We start from the raw sequence: 20,409 nt of genomic DNA, 5'->3' as shown, positions 1-20,409 counted from the left end.
GGGAGGTGGTGAGGGTGGTGGTGGGGGAGGGGGTGGGGGAGGGGGTGGGGGAGGGGGTGGGGGAGGTGGTGCAGTGAGGCAGCCAGGTGGACCTGATAGAATATGAGTTCCCTAATTGGGGCTGTTAGTCAGGACACTCTGGCTGACAAGTATAAACAGGAGTGTTAAAAGCTCTGTTCACTCTGAGAGCTGGCTCTGAGGGAGCTGGATCAGTGTAAAGGGCTCTCCACGTGGAAACAAAGGGTGAGTTGGTGATGGGATACTGGTCTTTGTGGAGTTATTTCAGTATAACACTCACCACCTTCCTCCCACCACCACAGAGCCTGTTCTGTTATTTAATAAGATCCTGGCTGATCTGACTGTAACCTCAAAACACTTTCCTGCTTCCCCTGAATATCATTTCATGCCTTTGCTCAGCAGGAATCTATCTAACGCAATCTGAAAGATATACAAGCACTCTGCTCCAACCCCTTTTTCAAAAAGAGAGTTTCAAAGATTCAGGATCCTGAAGAAAATAATTAATCTCATTAGCACAGATGTGGTAGGCCAAAGGGCTTGTTCCTATTCTGCGTTCATCCCCGTTTTAGATGTAAACTTATTTTTATGCAGCGACCTCTAAGTCAGAATTCTTTCATACGATGAAATAATCTCTCCACATCCACCTGATCAAAACCCTCCAGGTCTTTTCTCTTTCAGTCAGCTCACCTCTTACTGTCCCAAGTTCCAGTAGAAACCAGCCTAGCCTCTCCAAACGTAACTCAGAAGCAAAACCTGCCCCCTGCAGGTAATAGTCTGAACTTCTCTGAAAGCTCAATTTGCCTTTCTCAACGTTAGAAAAGATTATAAAGGGACCTAAGGGGCAAGTTTTTCACACAGAGGGTGGTGCGTGTATGGAATGAGCTGCCTGAGGAAGTGGTGGAGGCTGGTATAATTACAACATTTAAAAGACATCTGGATGGGGACATGAATAGGAGGGGTTTTAGAGGGATATGGGCCAAGTTCTGGCAAATGGGACTTGATTAATTTAGGATATCTGGTCGGCATGGACAAGTTGGACTGAAGGCTCTCTCTCTGTGCTGTACATCTCTATGGCTCTAAGTCACATGACATGAGGTTATAATCCAGCAGGTTTATTTGAAATCACAAGCATTTGGAGCGTTGTCCCTTCAAACAATCAGCTCCGAAAGCTTGTGATTTCAAATAAACCTGTTGGACTATAACATGGTGTCATGTGAATTCTGACCTTGTCCACCCCAGTCCAACATCAGTACCTCCACATCATGCCCTTCTCAATGGGAGAGATTGCAATTAAATGGGAGACCATCAACATGGCCGATGGTATTCCATTTCCCTGTGAGGAATGGCTTTAGCAATACAACTGCAGATCGGGATATTTAAATATTCTACCTAAGAAAAAACTGAGGTGAAGAACTTATAATGAAAGGTATTATATTACAGGAAGCATATGGGTGCACTGGAGGGTGTGCAGAGGAGAATCACCAGGATGTTGCTTGGGATGGAGCTGTTTAGCTATAAGGAGGGGCTGGATAGGTTCGGGACAGCCGTTCAGAACAGTTCTGGAGAAGGGTCACTGGATTCAAAATGTTAACTCTTTTCCTCTCTCCACAGATGCAGCCAGATCTGCTGAGTTTCTCCAGCAATTTCTGTTTTTGTTTCTGGATAAGCTCGGGTTGTTTTCTGTGGAGCAGTAAGGCTGAGAGGGGGCCTGATAGAGGGGTATAAGACTATGAGGGGCATAGACAGGGTGGATAGAAAGCAGCTGTTTTCCATTACTTGAAGAGACAATAACAAGGGGCCGGATTTTAAAGTGAATTGCAGATAGTTTAAAGGGAACAGGAGGAAAAACATTTTTTCACACACAGGATAGTGGTCATTTAGAATGCGCTACCTGGGAGGCAAGTTGAAACAGGAAACCCCACAACATTTAAAGAGTATTTATATGAGCACTTGAAGAAATTAGGGTCAAGTGCTGGAAAGTGGGACCAGTGCATTTTTTTGTCAGTGTAGACTTGATGAAATGAAAGGCATCTTCTGTACTGAGGGATGATTCCATGATTTTATGATTTATTTTAAGTTTGGATTTCAAATTAATAGCATATGGACTCTTTTTTAGGGATTTAATAATCTTTTGCAAACCAGTATATGTTAGAGGCCAGATAATTTGATTACTTACAGTGTGGAAACAGGCCCTTTGGCCCAACAAGTCCACACCAACCCTCCAAAGAGCAACCCACCCAGACCCATTTCATTACATTTACCCCTTCACCTAGCACTACAGGCAATTTCCCCTGGCCAATTCACCTGACCTGCACATCTTTGGACTGTGGGAGGAAACCGGAGCACCCGGAGGAAACCCACGCAGACATGGGGAGAATGTACAAACTCCACAGTTGCCCGAGCCAGGAATTGAACCTGGGTCCGAGGTGCTGTAAGGCAGCAGCGCTAACCACTGAGCCACCGTGCCACCGTGATGGAAGGCATCCTGTAGAGTTAAAGGAAGATTGTTTGTATTGTAGGGTCTTATGACAAGAAAAAAGAAAATTCTGAAATATATTCACTTGTTTTTGGGTTTAGAACAATCAAGGATTGTGTTTAGCTTCGAAAACCCAGAGATGGGTAAGGTTTTGGTTCCATGTGAATGAAACCCGAGTAAAGTCAAATGTAAGAATCATTTCTCCCAGAAAAAGAGAAGTGTTTGCTCAGAGCAGTTAGGGAATAAGTTATTTCAGGGTAAGGATCTCAGTTGTGTGGGAATCAAAGGTAAAAGCTTCATACCTCACAGGATTGGAATTAAAGGGAAGCAGTGGAGTCATCCACAGTTTTGATAAGGAATGAACACATTTAATTTTGATTAACTGCAAAGTGAGGGTGTTGTGAGGTAAGTGTAATTTTGTTTTGCTGGTCATCAAAATATTTTAATCTGTGCAATATAAATAAATTCAATTCAATTCAATTCAATAGCTTGGTCTGTTTCATTTCATTTTCTTTTCTTTTGTGTGATAAAGTTCTGTTTTATTGTTAAAAGTAGATCTGCAAACTTCAGTATTTACGTTTTACTGAAGGATCGTCACATAAAATTTTTAAAAAATCTATCAAGCCAGATTTCATACTGGGATCTGTCTAGGAGCATCATCAGCTGGAATCATAACAAACGAAAAGGAACTGAAATGGCTAGGAGCTATAAAAAAAAAGATTTCTATTTGTCACTTTAAATTTCTTTGTATTCACCCGTGGGATGAGGGTGTCACTGGCTGGGCTCAGCATTAATTGCCCGCCCCTAGTTGCCCCTTGAGAAGGTCGGGGTGATCGGCCTTCTTGAACCCATCTACTGTGGGTTGACCATCACTGTCCTTAGGGAGGGAATTTCAGGATTTTAACCTGGAAGTGAAGGAACAGCGATAGATTTCCAAGTCAGGATGGTGACTGTTTTGGAGGGGAACTCGCAGGTTCCTGCTATGAATAAAATTTCCACATGTGGAAAGAAACGTGGAAATTGAAGGATGTGATGAAAAATTAAGAAAGGTGACGGAGTCCTGTGAACAAACTCTGCTTGAACTACTGCATTCTTTCAGTAAGCATCTGAAGAGACATAGTCAGTAATGTGTGGATTAATATTGTGGGCTGTTGCTAATAACTGGGAGTCATACAAATCATTTTGTTCTTGCTGTTCTTGTCTTTAAAAGACAAATAATAAGAGTATCACAGAATGAGAAGGCAAAGAGCGCCTCAAACCTGTTCTGCCATTTAACTAGATAATGGCTAATTTACACTTTCAACTCAATTTGCCCATCTCAGTTTCATAATCTTTAAAACTCTTTATTGACAAACATCTACAAATCTCATTAATTTCTAGTTTAGCCCTGGCCTCAGCACTTATCTTGGGAGAGCCAGTTTCAAATACCACTACCTCTTCCTAATGAAATGTTTGCTGACGTCACTCCTGAATGACCTCAATGTAAATTTATAGAGATGCACTAAACCTAAACAAAGTACTGAGAACACTGGAGATTGGAAACAAACAGAAACAGAAAGTGCTGGAAAAACTCAACAGCTTTGGCAGCCTCTATGGAGAGAGAAAACAGAGTTAATGTTTCTGGCCCTGTAACCTTTCTTCAGAAATGTCAACTCTGTTTTTCTCTCCACCGAGGCCTGCCGAGTTTCTCTAGCATTTTCTGCTTTCATTTGTTAAAGTTATGCAGTCTTGTTTTGAAATTCTGTTACCAGTGAAAATAACTGAGGCTAGCCAATGTGACATTCCCAGAGGAAAGCTCACCTCCTCCAGGTGTACGATGAAGGTGATGTTTTGTCCTGAATCAGTGGCCAGTCTGCCGTTGCTGGTGATGAGGTGTAGACCCCGGGGGACTCGGTTTGAACATTGTTGCTGCTTAGCTGCGTACTGATCTCTGACACCGTCGGTGCAATTGTTAGAGCCAACTTTTCTGTAACTGAATACATAGAAAAACATTGAATTAAAGTTGAATTTTGGCGTTAACAATAGACAATAGGTGCAGGAGTAGGCCATTCTGCCCTTCGAGCCTGCACCACCATTCAATATGATCATGGCTGATCATCCTTAACAGTCTCTGACTATATTCTTGCATGCCTGGTACATGAACAACTATTTCATTATTGTGACCAACTACCTGAAAAATTAACTAGACAAACATAACTCACCCAGTGGGTTGGAGTGGAGAAGAGTTGGGACACTAGCTGGAGGCTGGACAAATAAATGTGGAAGAAGGAATTGAAGATGATTCTGGGAGGGAAGAAATGATGTGTGGAAGAAAGTTTGGATGACATAGATCAGTTGAGTCGAAAGACTCAGTTCCAAACAAGGGTGACTGGACTCAAAAGGTTAACTCTGCTTTCTCTCCCTATCGATGGCACCTGGCCTGCTAAGCTTCTCCAGCAATTTCTGCTCTAATTTGAGCTGAAGACTCTGATGTAGTTTTGTGAACCTATTCCATTGTGGAAACTAAAACGTTACACTTACTCCAAGATTGGGACAATAAGAAGTGACAGAGAGACCTGGAGTTGTGTGCTGAGCTAGGAAATACAACCCAAGATTTCTCTTTGGAGAGACTTTTTGCACTGACATTGATGCACGGTGGCTCAGTGGTTAGCACTGCTGCCTTACAGCACCAGGGACCCAGGTTCAATTCCACCCTCGGGGGGCGATTGTCTGTGTGGAGTTTACACATTCGCCCTGTGTCTGCGTGGGTTTCCTCTGGGTGCTCCGGTTTCCTCCCACAGTCCAAAGATGTGTAGGTTAGGTGAATTGGCCATGCTAAATTGTCCACTGTGTTCAGAGATGTGTAGGTTAGGTGCATTAGTCAGGGGTAAATGTAGAGTAATAGGGGAGTGGGTCTGGGTGGGTTACTCTTTGAAGGGTCAGTGTGGACTTGTTGGGCTGAAGAGCCTGTTTCCACACTGTAGGGGTTCTATGGAATATATGGATTCTATTCTATGATGCCACGTTGAAGATTTGACATTGAATCCATAATAGAATTCTGGGAGATTGAAGTGATAAAATAAGACTTGTAATTCAGTTTGATTCCCAATCCTGCTGGAAGCCTGAGGTGAACATAATCTTAAGTAAAAATTGACAGAATTGTGGATGCTGTAAATCAGGAACAAAACCAGAAACTGCTGGAAAAGCTTAGCAGGTCGGGCAGCATCTGTGGAGAGAAATCAGAGTTAGTGTTTCACTTGACCTCAAACATTAACTCTGATTTCTCTCCACAGATGCTGCCCGACCTGCTGAGCTTTTCCAGCAATTTCTGGTTTTGTTTGTGAACATAATCCGAGTTGATTGTTCTTCATGGATGTTTCTTTGCTTTTAAGTCACTTTCTCATTGAGTCCCTGGTCTCTGAGGCAGCAGATGGAAAATAGCAACAAAGTGAAAGAACTTTCTTTTCAACCAGGAGATAGTACTGCCAAGATCTTGATGTTGTTGCATGCAACAGTACAGGAAAAAAAAAGACCAAAGTGCTGAGAACTGAAGATGGATAATGTAAATGTTCTCTTTACAAAGGTTTACTGGCTTTATTTTAAGCAAAACATTACTTCACATCGTGATAAAGCAAAAAGCGTAAATACAGAGCTAAAATCAATCTGTCTGTTCTCATCATAACATGTGTTTCTTAATTTCCTGTAAATACATTTGAACCTTCTGGGGGTACAAGCAATTTGTCTTTGTCGTGTTTTCTGCCGTCTGCTAGTAGGGAATGGAACGCTTTACATAAAGCCGACTCCTGCAGTGTTGCTAATTTTAATGCTAGACCCCCTCAATTTTTCCCACAGAACAAATGAACAGCTTTCTGCCATTGCTTCAAGCTACATAAAAGGATTTGATTTAGTTTCTCGGAGTCCCTGCTGTTCCTGGATTGTGCAGCTACCATCACCTGACTGCGTGACTTGCTACAAATGGAGAACACATCTACCCAGTGACAAACTTTGCTGTTTCAGCCAAAGATTTAATGGAACTAAAGAGGTGACGGTCGTGTCTGGAGAATTGGCACATGGATAAGGCCATGTGACAGCAGACAATTTTGCTGCTGAATCCCACAACAAAACAGGAAAACCATAAGAAGGAAAATCATTGGAAGGAACAATGAGGAAGAATCCCTCCCATTTCAATGTTGCCACTTTTTATGTAATTGCCTCCCAGGTTTTTTTCAATCCCTAACGTCTGGATTGGCTGATCGATGATGGCTAAGAGAGCCACAGGAGCACTGGCACAAGTCTTTTTTTGCCTTTCCTGACCCCAATGAGATGTAAAACATCATCTGCAAAAGAGATCTGTCCAAAAACAAAGCTGGGAATGTGTGAAAGGTCACCCACAAAACTCTGACTTCAAATGCCATTTGAACACAGTCCCCAAGAGCAAGAATTCAAATCAATACACTGACCTAATCAAACGTCAAGCAATGTGCTGAACTAATCTCACGGCACTGTGAAAGAATGGAGCCTTTTCAGCTTGCAGTTACTCGGGGAGTGTCAGAGTGAACTGACCTTGATCTCCGTAAGGGACAGTGGTCAGTGTCTAAATATTCACAGTTAATTGCAAATACAGGGGTGTCACAGCAGCATACTCACCCTGTACTGTTGAGGTAGCTCTGCCCCGTGATACACTCCATCGCCATGAAAGAGGGATTGTACCAGAATGCAGGTAGGCACCTTCCATCAGAGTGACGCTCATATCCATAATCGCTGTCCCAGTGTGAACAAAAGGATGAGAGAAAGAGACAGGGAGAGGAAAAGTTGGAACACTAAAATCAGCATGAAGCAAATGCATTTTTTTTAAATCCAGCAACATTATTCACCAAGTCAAAGACAACAAGACGCACTTTACTCAAGAGGCTCCAAAGAACAATAACTTGCATTTACATAGCACCTTTAACATACTAAATGCCCCAAGCATTTCACAGCAGTACTATCAAAACAAAACTCAACACCAGGCCGTTCAGGGAGATATTAACGATGATAGTAAAAGGGACACTTTTTTTAAAGCTATTTAAGAGGGAGGCAAAGGTGTCGAGAGGTTAGTGAGAGCTTGGGGAGTAGACATCTGAAAGTACAGCAACTAAGGGAGGAGCAAAGGAAATTGGAACTGTGGCTGAGGTTATAAGGTTGATGCGGAGAGTTGAGGCCGTGGAGAGATTTGAAAATAAAGATCAGAATTCTAATTCTGTGGTGTGTCCGAAGCACACTGTCTCTCTGACAGGATTAGAACATCCCATTTTGGAAGGCGTGAATGATATGTGTACAATCCTGGCACAACACAGCCCCTGCTAGTATCTACACTGAGGACTGGCCTTTCAGAGATTTCGGGAATGATACAACACAGGAGGACTACTGCAGGAGGTCATGAAGATTTGGGAAGGTACATTATTAGTATTGGACTGTTTTCATTCCAGTGCATCAGCTATGATCCGTTTAAGGAAGACTTTTGTTTTAATTCATTCATGGGATGTGGGGGTTGCTGGCTAGGCCAGCATTTATTGCCCATCCCTAATTGCCCAGAGGGCAGGTAAGAGTCAACTACATCGCTGTGGGTCTGGAGTCACGTGTAGGCCAGACCAGGTAAGGATGGTAAGGACATTAGTGAACCAGATGGGGTTTTCCGACAATTGACAATGGATTTATGGTCATCAGACTCTTAATCCAGACTTTTATTGAATTTAAATAACACTTTTAATCCATAACAGGATTTGAACCGGACTCCCCGGAGTGTTACCTGGGTCTTGGATTAACAGCCCACTGATAATACCACAAGCCCATCACCTTTCTTTCGGATAAATCAAAAACTGAAATTGCTGGAAAAACTCAGCAGGTCTGGCAGCATCTGTGGATGGAAAACAAAGTCAACATTTCAACTCAAGTTCTGATGAAGAGTTACTGGGCTCAAAACATTCATGCTATTTCGCTTTTCTTAGGTGCAGCTAGACTTGCAACGCTAACCACCTTACCATACATCAAAGAAGTTTTGGAAATGACAGCCAGATTACTAAGACCCCTCGGAATCCTAGTAGCACACAAACCCACCAACACTCTCAAACGAAAACTAACAAACTTAAAAGACCCAGTAAAACCCATGGACAAAACCAACGAAAGATATAAATAGAAAGCAGGAGACAACAGCTTCTCTTCACTTGGAGGTCGCCACTGATGATGGTTACCTAGCCAGGTAATGAAACATCTGGATATCAAACCTACAGCTCAGCGAGCAAACCTACACTCCATTGTATCAGTCATTCACGTCAAAAATGTGCAATGCCATCTGCTCAATTTTCTCAAGAGCAGGCATAACTTTCTTTTACAGAACACATTGATTAATCAATGCTACATTCAATAATCAACAAAAGGCATTCTTTAATGAAGTGAATAGGTATCCTCAAATTCACAGAGCTCAAAACTATGGAAGGGAGCTGGCTTAGAGTTTGACTGGAAAATATAAGACTTCATGAGAGGGAGGAAGAATGTGTAAAAGAGGATAACAGCTAGAGAAGCACCAAACTCCCGAATAATTATAACACCTCTGATAGTTGCTCCATGATTTTCTGAACACTGATCCCTGCAATGTTTTTTGACATCGTATGAATTTGTAAGCAACTGCTTAGCAGAACTATCATGAAGATGTGCATTATCAAATGGTGATTTCAAATCCAAGGTCTGGAAACTTGAACTTTTAAGAACAACTTTTAAAATAATTGACTAAAGAAGATGGTTGGAGAATGCTGAAGGGGCAACTAAATGCTGGCTCAGTGGTTAGCCCTGCTACCTCACAGCACCAGGGACCAGGGTTCAATTGCTGCCTCAGGCAACTCTCTGTGTGGAGTTTGCACAGTCTCCCCGTGTCTGCGTGGGTTTCCTCCGGATGCTCCGGTTTCCTCCCACAGTCCAAAAATGTGCAGTTTAGGGAGGATTGGCTGTGGTAAAATGTAGGGTTATGTGGATAGGATGGGACAGTCTTTGGAGGGCTGGTGCAGATGTGATGGGCCAAGTGTCTGTCTGCACTGCAAGGCGTTTATGATTTAAACCTAGTTTACAGCTGCCCGTGAGGCTGTTTTGCTCCCACAAACCTGCTTTAACTGAAGGAATATGAAGGGTGTGTTTGCTCAATTGTAGCTGGGTAAAAACAAATTAGCAGTTTCACTAGAAGAGATTCTTGTATCAAACAAGAAATAGTTTACTACATGGTAGCAACTAGTTTGAGGTTACACTGGCATGACGGACATGTGTCTTAAAGGTATATTTTCACACTGACTGTGAGACACAACAGTTCCAGGTTATGGTGAAGTGATAGATATCGTTAAAGAGACTATGAGCTTGATCTCCTCCGAGATCCTGATCCATTCTCCCTGGTGACATCGTCATCGTAGGTACTGCTTTTCCTCCTTTTCCAACCCTTACACAGCGATACACTGAAACAACAGTATGAAGACAGTTACCCCCAGTTACATTATGGCGCAGCACACATTCCACATCAGCCTGTGGTTTTGCAGAGACCCCACCAGAGAAATCAACCCCTGAGGAATATGGAAGATTCCTCTTTGTGTAATTAACAAGATTTCAAGATGAACAGCCAAGCTTCAGCTGCTGGGAAATAGGACATTAACTTGACTTAAGTGATGAGCTAATAGCTAATCAGACATGAACTAATCAAGCTACTGTTTGGAATGTACAAACAACAGCCTCATTTGGATCTCTGCAGTGATCATCTTCATGATAATGACATGATGCATATTTTAGCTCCCAGAATGTACGAATGAAATGTAACTCCTATAGTACAGCAGAATTCAATGAACATTTATTATAGCTCCTGTAAGCTACATATATTCAGTGCCACCACAGACACTTGCATGTCTAGGCTTAAACTAAACAATTTGATGGACTGCCATACCCTTCCCTCAGCATGCCATGCTGCAAGAGGACTCAGTAAGATGGAGACTGCAACTTCTATATAATTAGATCACATCTCACAATATGGTACCATGAGTAAATCTCTTGAAAAGTATATTTCGTATCTGCTGTGAGATTCCCTTCTGTGACAGTAGAGAGAGAAGTCATATGACTAGACAATAAAAATGGAAAGTGCTGGAGAAACTCTGCAGTCTGATAGTATCTGTGGAAAGAGGAACAGGGTTAACATTTCGAGTCCAGTAAAAGTCCTACTGGATGAAACTCAATTTCTCTCCCCACGGGTGAGACCAACCTCCTAACATTCCCAATAGCTTTCTGTTTTTATTTCAGATTATCAGCATCCACAGTATTTTGCTTTTATATGACCAGACAAGCTTTTAGTGTGTTCTGAAGCATGTTCTTGCTGAAGAACTGAAATAACTAGGCTCAGAGTGGAGAAAACAACTCCTACCTCTAATCTGAATGCTAATCCAGCTCCCATCGGTCCTGCCCACAAAGTGGTGCTCTCTCACCCAGATTTGATTGTGTCTTCACTGCCACAGCAGACAGAGATCTTTTAAACAAAGACTTCATTTTCACAAGAGTGGTTTCAGACAGGAGGAGGATTTCAGTTTCAGCTTTGAACCTCTCTCAGCCGAAAGCAAAAACTCTTGGGATCTACAGTCAGACCAGACAGCAAGCTGCAATCAGTCTACCTCATCTTAACCTTTTTATTGAAGATTAATGTAGCTAAACAAATCCAGCTATATGCTGTTTCTTTTGTGTTTTTTGACTGTCTATGCACAACTATATATTTGAACCTATAGCTTCTAGTATTTGACATTTCCACCCTGGGAAAAACTCTCCGACTGTCCATCCTATTCATGCCCCTCGTTATTTTATACACTTCTGTCAGGTCATCCCCTCAGCCTTGAATCCAAGTTTGTCTAACCTCTCCTTGCAGTTAATGCAATCCAATCCAAGCAACATCCTGGAAAACCACTTCTGCACCCTCCCCAAAGCCTCCACATTCTTCTGATTGTGTGGTATACCATCGGGGCATGGAGAGAAACCCTCCAGGAATCTCATCAGAGTTGATAAATTAGCTAATTTCTGGTAAAAGGTCAGTGTCAGGCCTCTACATTGCTCTTTCAGTAACATTCCCACATTACTGAAGGGAACAGAACTCAGATATTGCTCAAAAGAGTCATGTTGCTGAGGCCCTTTGTCTTACACACATCAGGACAAATGCAAGAATACCACATTTCAAATGATCTGAAAATGTCATACTCAACAAGGGAAGGACTGCTTGACAAGTTGACTGCTAGCTACCTTTCCCCAGCCCCACTCCTTCCCCTTTATCTCTCAGCTCCCTTGGGCAAGCCCCATTCCTGATGAAGGGCTTATGCCCAAAACTTCGACTCTCCTGCTCCTCAGATGCTGCCTGACCTGCTGTGCTTTTCCAGCACCACACTCTCAACTTTAACTCTCTAGCATCTGCAGTCCTCACTGTCTCTGAGTTGATTATAACCTTACTGTGAAGCCTCTTCCAAGGATGCCCACCTTGAAGAAGTTCTCCTCCTCCCTCTCCAAGCATCTCAATGAGTCTCTCTATCTCACTGCAGCCCATCCTCCCCCAGGTCATCTTCTCTGCCCCGAAGCTCTTCAGCTCCACCCCCCTCTCTGACCTAACACCTTCATTGACCTATCGCATTCCCAGCTATCTCCCCCAGCCTTACCCCCCCCTCCCCTTTATCTCTCTGCCCCCTTGGGCCACCCACCCACCCCTACATTCCTGATGAAGAGCTTACTCTTGAAACATCAAGTGTCCTGCTCCTCAGATGCTGCCTGACCGGCTATGCTTGAAGTTGACTCTGGTTGGTTGAGGTGTTCCCATGGGGAAGACAATGAGAAACGATAGGTTCCCCACTCTCTTGGGTAATAGAAGGTGTCACACACCTGAACATTTACCTTCCTTTCCAGAGAATGGGTTGCTGTGAACAAATCTATGATGTTTCTAGCAAACGTAAATGAGCACCCTTATAGAATTTAAGAAGCATTTGGATGTACAGGGACTGTAGTAACATGGATTTGGACTAAGAGATTGAATGTGGGGTTAGATTTGATAGCTCCTTGTTGGCTGGTGTGGACCGAATCCATGTTGTACATTCGATGCTTTAACTGATATCCATGAAGATTAGTTTAGATTCCATACAGTGTGGAAACAGGCCATTCGGCCCAACAAGTCCACACTGACCCTCCAAAGGGTAAATCACCCAGACCCATTTCCCTACCCTATATTTACCCTGGACTAATGCACCTAACATTATGGGCTGTTTAGCATCGCCAATTCACCTAACCTGCACATCTTAGGACTGTGGGAGGAAACCCACACAGACACAGGGAGAATGTGCAAACCCCACACTGACAGTCACCTGAGGGTGGAATTGAATCGGGGTCCCTGGTGCTGTGAGGCAGCAGTGCTAACCACTGAGCCTGAGTTAGTGGAATAAACATAACATTTTTCAACGCGTTGCCCTGACGATGAATGAATAACAGGTGTTGAATATTAATATTTGCCGCAACATTTTGATCAATGAGGACTTGTAGCATCCCTATCAGTTAATAATGCAAAGGAAATAATGTTAGTCAAATGGAAACATCTGGTAGAGATTGCATTGCCACTAGACCCTTACGGAATAGCTGTGATGGTTTGCTAAACAATTCAGTGACAAGTTTGAACGCCCCAGCTGTACAGTATTTACTACTCACTTTCTCTCATACAGCATTTACTAGTTTGGTAATACTTATATTTTGAACAATGGCTTTCTTCTGCATTGGAAAAGTTAGGTACTGCTGGGCAATGGTGAATTGAAATTGTACACAGGAGTGTGGAGATCATGGTAGTCACAAGACTGGAGGAGAATTTGAATCCTAGAGATGTGCAGTTTGTGAATCTGCCAGTAAGGCACAAGGGAGGAAGATATATGGATTGAGCCATTTAACATCTGTACACAGACCAGCTTTAGCTATTTGCTATAATAGAACTGCTCCTGTTTGAGCTGTTTGGATTGATGGAGAAAATCAAACCATAATTTTTCTCTGCAATATAAAAACTGTTGATGAATTGGCTTCATTGTGTATGGCCTGCTTATCCTTCCTGAAGCTTTGCAGTTTGTATTGTCATCATTTTTACAATGAAACCACAAACTGATCCATCCTCCCTGTTGTTTATGCCCCACACATGCCCCAGTCACCCTCATCTCATCTCATCAGCATTTTCTTCTCTTTCCTTTCTTCACCTATTTATCAAACGTGTGCTCAACATACTGTCACGATTCATTGCAACTACTTCTGCGGTGGCTGCTTCCACATTCTAATCCCTCCCTGGGTGAAGAAGTCACTTTTACATTGGTTACTGGATTTATTGTTGGGTTGGGGTGGACAAGGTCAGAAGTCACACAACACCAGGTTATAGTCCAACAGGTTTATTTGAAATCACAAGCTTTTGGGGCAAGGACTGGAGAACTTGAGCTGAAAGAAAAAAATTGTTCAAGCTTGGATTGTTTCCTTTATATCAAAAGAGGCTGAGGGAAGGTTAATTGAGATGCAGAAAACTATGAAAGGCCTGAACATAGTCAATAGGCAGGAGCCATTGCTCTACTTAGCAGCAAAGTCAATAACCAGAGTGCATAGATTTAAAGTGATAGAGTTATAGGGTCATACAACACAGAAACAGACCTGTCGGTCCGACCAGACCATGCCAACCTTAATCCCAAACCAAACTAGTCCCACCTGCCTGAACTTGACCCCTATCCTTCCAAACATTTCTTATTCATTTACTTATCTAAATGTCTTTTAAACATTATAACTGTATCCTCATCCACCACTTCCTCTGGAAGTTCATTCCAAATATGAGCCACTTTCTATGTAAAGAAATTGCCCCTCATGTCCTTTTTAGATCTTTCTCCTCTAACCTTAAGAATATGTCCCCTAGTCTTGAAATCTCCCACCATAGAGGTTTATAAAATCTTGAAATCTACCCCTCAAGATTTTATAAACTTCTATAATGTCACCCCTTAACCTGCTGCACTCCAGTGAAAAATGCCCCAGTCTATCCAGCCTTTAATTATAATTCAAGCCTTCCATACCTGGCAACATCTGGGTAAGCCTCTTTTGTCCTCTCTCCAGCTTAATGATATCATTCGTATAGCAGGGTGACCAAAACTAGAGACAGTATTCCAGAGGAGACCTCACCAATGTCAGTGACTGACCTTTACATGACGTCCCAACTCCTGTACTCAATGGTCTGAGCAATGAAGGCAAGCGTGCTAAACACCATCTTAATTACACTGTCTACATGTGACGCAAACTTTAAATCAGCATGTACCTAAACCCTTAGGTCTCTGGTCCACAATACTACCCGAGGCCCTACTTTTCATTGTATAGGTTCTGCCCTATTTTATTTTACAAAATGCAACACCTCGCATTTATCCAAATTAAACGTCTTCTGCCACTCCTCAGTTGATTAACCCAACTGATCAAATCTTATGTAACCTTCTTCACTCTCCACTATATCACCAACTTTGGTGTCATTCACAACTTGCTAACCATGCCTTCCATATTGTCATCGAAGTCATTTATATAAACAACGAACAAGAGTGGGCCCAACACAAATTCCTGTGGCAACAAACAGCTACTGCACTGTGGGTCTGGGCTCAGGAAAGTTCAAGCTTACCAGCACCTCTCAAAGTGAATTACTTTGAAACTGAAGCACTATTTTTGCCTGCAATGGGCTTTGTTTGTAAGTGCTGGCCACACAGATGATGTCTGGTGGTGGTCAGTTGTTGAAAAAGGCTAAAATGTTGCAAAAAAAGAAGTCATGGTGATTTTGGTGATGAGAAAGTTGTGTGTGATTGCATTTCTGGGTATAAAAAAAGATGAATTTATGAAGGAGAATCATAGGCGCTCACGTGGTAGAGTCCCTGTCTCTGAGCCAGGCGACCTACATTTATGTCTGACTTTCTCTCGAGGTGTGAAATAACTTCCTGAACAGGGCAATCAGGAAAATATCCAAAGGGGAGTTGTGTTTAACAAACTTAATGGATTTTACTTGAGGATGTTACTTGTAGTTCAGATAAAGAGATCAGTTCATGCGGTGTACTTAGATTTTGAGAAAGATTTCCATAAGGTCTCACACAAAATCTTAGAAGTCAGAATGCACCAGGTTCTCATCCAACATGTTTATTTGAAATCACAAGCTTTCAGAGCGCTGCCCCTTTGTTGGGTGAAGTCACAACAGGTACACTAAGCAATTAGAAAGTGGAATGGCACGAAGAAAATAATTTCAAGGGGCTTTGAGTATAGAAGGAATGCTGCAGGTATATGGAGCCTTGGTGGGACATGACCTGGGGGTGTGTGAACAGTTTGATCGCTTTATTTAAAAATGTACTTGCTAGAGAGAGTGTGTAACACAGGTTCACCGGAATAATCCCTGAGATGGCAGGATTGTCTTATGAGGAGAAACTGAGGAAATTGGGTTTGTCTTCTAGATGCAAAGAATGAGAATTAATTTCATTATAACTTATACATTACTTAGAAGGTGTGACAGGGCAGATATCGATAGGATGTATTCCAGCTGGTGACTCCAGAACCAGGGGACTTAATCCCAGGATATAGAGTAGGCCAAGCTGCAATGCAAAGGAATTTCTTCACTCAGAGGATAGTGAAGGTTTGGAGTTCTCTGTCCCAGAGGCTGTGGAAGTTGAGAATCTTCAAGGATGAAATCGATAGGTTTCTGGAGGCTAATGACATTAAGGGTACCTTAATAGAAATGTGGCATTGATTTAGCCATGATCTAGAAAGTCAGTTCAGGATTGATGGGCTGAATGGCCTATGCTGTTCCGACATTCTATAATCTGAATTGGAAACTTTAGCAATGATTAAATTTAAAATAATGAACCTGGTAGTTCCTCTCTGAACCTATCTGTTTCTCTACCTCTATGTCTCCTTCTCTAAAGTTCTCCTTAAAATGTATTTCTTCCATCAAATGTTTGGGCACTTGACCTAATGTTCACGAGTGTTTCTCAGTTTCAAACGTGGACTGATGATACCCCTGTGGAGCCAATTGGAATGTATTTTTCAGTTTTAAAAGTAATTTATGTAAATGCATATTGCTTTTGTTGAAATTAACCCACAAGGTATGAATAATAAATGCATTTACTTTTAAAAAAATGCTTCTTCCCATGACTTCAGTAAGTGTCTTTGAATCAAATATAACCTATTGCTGATAATTCAGAAAACAATTTTCACAAATTTAAGGAATTATCCAATGATATGAAGTAAGCAATAGAAGTAACACTTCAACTGAACAGTTTGAATATTTGAATTAAGATTCCCTTTTTTGACAAATGGCTTCACTGTAAAATACATAGATCCTCAGATAATGACTTGATGTTTGCTGTGTATGAGAAGCTTACAAGCTGCATTCTGCAATGGTAACTAATGATTAAAGATTTCTTTGATTAATTCATACTTGTGACACTGGCATTGTTGCCTAGACCAGCATCCATTTCGAATTGTCCAGAAGGCAATTAATATTTAACCATTTTTCTGTGGGTCTGGAGTCACCAGCAAGTCTGATCAAGTAAAGACATTTCTTAAAGCATCAGACTCATTAGAAACAGAAACAGGAGTAGGCCATTCAGCCCCTCCAGCCTGCTCCGCCATTCAATAGGATCGTGGTTGATCCTATATTCCTCATGTCCAGGGGTATGGGCCAAATGGTGGCAGATGGAACTCAATTAATTCAGGATATCTGGTTGGCATGAACAGGTTGGTCCAAAGGGTCTGTTTCCATGCTGTATATCTCTCTGACTCTATGACTTTCATGCCCTTTCCCCATAACGCTTGATTCCCTTACTTATCAAGAATCTACCAGCCTTAAATATATACAAAGATAAAGGACTTCAGAGAACCAGATGTGTTCTTCCAACAATCACTTCATGGTCATCATCAGCCTGTTCTTTCCATGATTTTATTGAATCTGCCATGGCGAGATTCGAACACTGGTTCCCAGGACATTACCGGGGTACCTGGATTACTGGCTCCAGTGACAATATCACCATGTCCACTGCACAATTTGCTATACATCATGGAGACCAAGCATTCATGAGGTACCCACCCTGCCAGTCCCTTCTCTGTGATCAAGGGTAAACCTGAGCTCTGACAGAGATCTACCATGATCCGATTGAACGGCAGAACATGCTCAAGGTTAAAGGTCACTTCCTCCTTCCCTCTGCTACCTTAACAAAATACAGAGCAAGGTTGAAGGACATTATCCCCCAGCCTGTGCATATCCTTCTGTCTCTGAAGATCCGTAGTTAATCTTAGATAGGATGTTGGAATGAACCTCGAGGGAGTTCAGGGAGGTGGGGGTTGGAATGAGGGAGAGACAGAGAATGATAATTTGAGAATGGGAAACACTCATCAGAACAAAGTGAGAATGAAATAGCAGGGCAGTGATCTCTTTGACTTGCTATGCGTTATGTTTGAAGCTGATAGATCAGTTAGACGTTATCAGTGCTTTCAAGTCGAATTTAATACCTACTTTAGCTTCACTGACTTTTTTTGACATGGGATCATTATTGCCTACGTAGAGTCATAAAGTATGGGCAGTTCCACAGTTTCACATGGATCCTGTTGTAAGTCTGTTCACAAGTCATAGAGTCATAGAGATGTACAGCACGAAAACAGCCCCTTCAGTCCAACTTGTCCATGCTGACCAGATATCCCGTACACAAGTTGGAACACAACGCAGGACAATATAAAGGAGCTGTTCACATATTGGATCCTTAAACTGATACAATGGGATGACATTCATAAGTAAACAAATTCTATGTTAGATGTTGGTAAATCACGGGCCCCTGGTATTTTATTTATTTCTGACCAATACAGCATTGATGGCAATTTATATGTATGCAACAATAGTTTCAAAATATCTCTGCAATACTGTCTGCAGACTTGCTTAAACTGGCTCTGCTTCGAGAACCTTCTATGGTGGCTGTTTACTTTAGTTCAAAGTGTATACACAAACTTAACCAATCAAGGACAGATACCAGACTCACAGAAATACAGAACAATTAAATCACTGAATATTACAATAATCTCTCATGTTCTAACTTTCCCTTAAGTCTCCCAGTACTAGACAGATCTATCTTTTTTGTAATGTTTCAAATGTCTCTACTGTTTCCAGGGATTGGTTGTGAGGATTTGATCCATCACTCAATAATCCAGTCACTGGCACTTTCTGCTCTGTCTTTCTTTAGCTTATACTTTTAAATATTTTTCTTCTCTGCCTCATCCTTTTTCTCTCTTATTAATGTGCCTGTTTGGGGAAGGCAATGAATGATTTAAGATAATTGGCAAAAGAACAGGATGGGAAACGAGGAGTTGTTTAGTACAGTCGGGGTTGATGTGTTTGGAAATTCACTGCATGAGAAGCTAATTGAATTGTAACTTTCAGAAGGGAATAGGTATAAACATAAAAACGAGGAAAGTACAGAGCAACAGGGAAAGATCAGACCAGTGAGACTAATTGGATAGTTCTTACTAACAGCCAGCACTCGCATGAGGGCTAATTAGCTTGTCCAACCCAAAACATTTACCGTTTTTACAGCCCAGACCAAACTCCCTCAAAATATGTTGAGAAAATGGCCAAGGGATTAGCTTTGCCTTGTTTTAAAGGTAAGTGCTAGCTCCGGACACAATTGGTCAAGCTAACAGATTTGAAGCAAAACACACTTTATGAATACATGATACTTAAAATACAACAAAAGAAAGAAAAATTGAAATAACTCTTGGTAGAATTTGCAGAATAATACATTATATGACTACTTAACAGGAACTGTTCCAATACAACAACTTCCCACAAACATACCATGGCAAAAGGGGAAAGTGAGGACTGCAGATGCTGGAGACCAGAGTGGAGAGTGTGGTGCTGGAAAAGCACAGCAGGTCAGGCAGCATCCGAGGAGCAGGAGAATCGATGTTCCGCGAATGAATGATGAAGAGCTTATGCCCGAAACATTGATTCCCCATCTCCTCAGGGAGAGATGTACTGTAACAGGGAGAGATGTACTGTAACAGGAAGAGATATACTGTAACAGGGAGAGATATATTGTAACAGGGAGAGAAGTCCTTTAACAGGGAGAGAAGTCCTTTAACAGGGAGAGATGTACTGTAACAGGGAGTGATGTATGTAACAGGGAGAGATGTACTATAACAGGGAGAGATGTACTGTAGCGGGGAGAGATGTACTGTAGTGGGGAGAGATGTACTGTAGTGGGGAGAGGTGTACTGTAACAGAGAGAGATGTACTGTAGCGGGGAGAGATGTACTGTAATAGGTACAGATGTACTGTAACAGGGAGATTTGTACTGTAGCAGGGACCGATGTACTGTAGCAGGGAGAGATGTACTGTAGTGGGGAGAGATGTACTATAGCAGGGAGAGATGTACTGTAACAGGGAGAGATGTACTGTAGCAGGGAGAGGTGTACTGTAGCGGGGAGAGATGTACTGTAGCAGGGAGAGATGTACTGTAGTGGGGAGAGATGTACTGTAGTGGGGAGAGATGTACTGTAGTGGGGAGAGATGTACTGTAGTGGGGAGAGATGTACTGTAGTGGGGAGAGATGTACTGTAGTGGGGAGAGATGTACTGTAGTGGGGAGAGATGTACTGTAGTGGGGAGAGATGTACTGTAGTGGGGAGAGATGTACTGTAGTGGGGAGAGATGTACTGTAGTGGGGAGAGATGTACTGTAGTGGGGAGAGGTGTACTGTAACAGAGAGAGATGTACTGTAGCGGGGAGAGATGTACTGTAGTGGGGAGAGATGTACTGTAGTGGGGAGAGGTGTACTGTAACAGAGAGAGATGTACTGTAGCGGGGAGAGATGTACTGTAGCAGGGAGAGATGTACTGTAG

General features: G+C 42.2%; 1 protein-coding gene across 2 annotated transcripts in view; it reads right to left on the bottom strand.

Annotated features, from left to right (window-relative positions):
- Positions 1 to 20,409, bottom strand: part of LOC122561354 (VPS10 domain-containing receptor SorCS1-like) — a 1,166,089-nt gene that overhangs the window by 103,394 nt on the left and 1,042,286 nt on the right. For both annotated transcript variants that reach the window (XM_043713086.1, XM_043713087.1), the window contains exons 17-18: positions 7,121 to 7,234; positions 4,295 to 4,466 (exon numbers count right to left, since the gene is read on the bottom strand). In XM_043713086.1, the coding sequence (XP_043569021.1) occupies positions 4,295 to 4,466; positions 7,121 to 7,234 (286 nt within the window). The remainder of the gene's footprint in view (positions 1 to 4,294; positions 4,467 to 7,120; positions 7,235 to 20,409) is intronic.

Source organism: Chiloscyllium plagiosum, chromosome 22 (genome assembly GCF_004010195.1).
Source record: "Chiloscyllium plagiosum isolate BGI_BamShark_2017 chromosome 22, ASM401019v2, whole genome shotgun sequence".
Taxonomy (NCBI): Eukaryota; Metazoa; Chordata; class Chondrichthyes; order Orectolobiformes; family Hemiscylliidae; genus Chiloscyllium; species Chiloscyllium plagiosum.
This window is presented reverse-complemented; position numbering and strand designations above follow the sequence as displayed.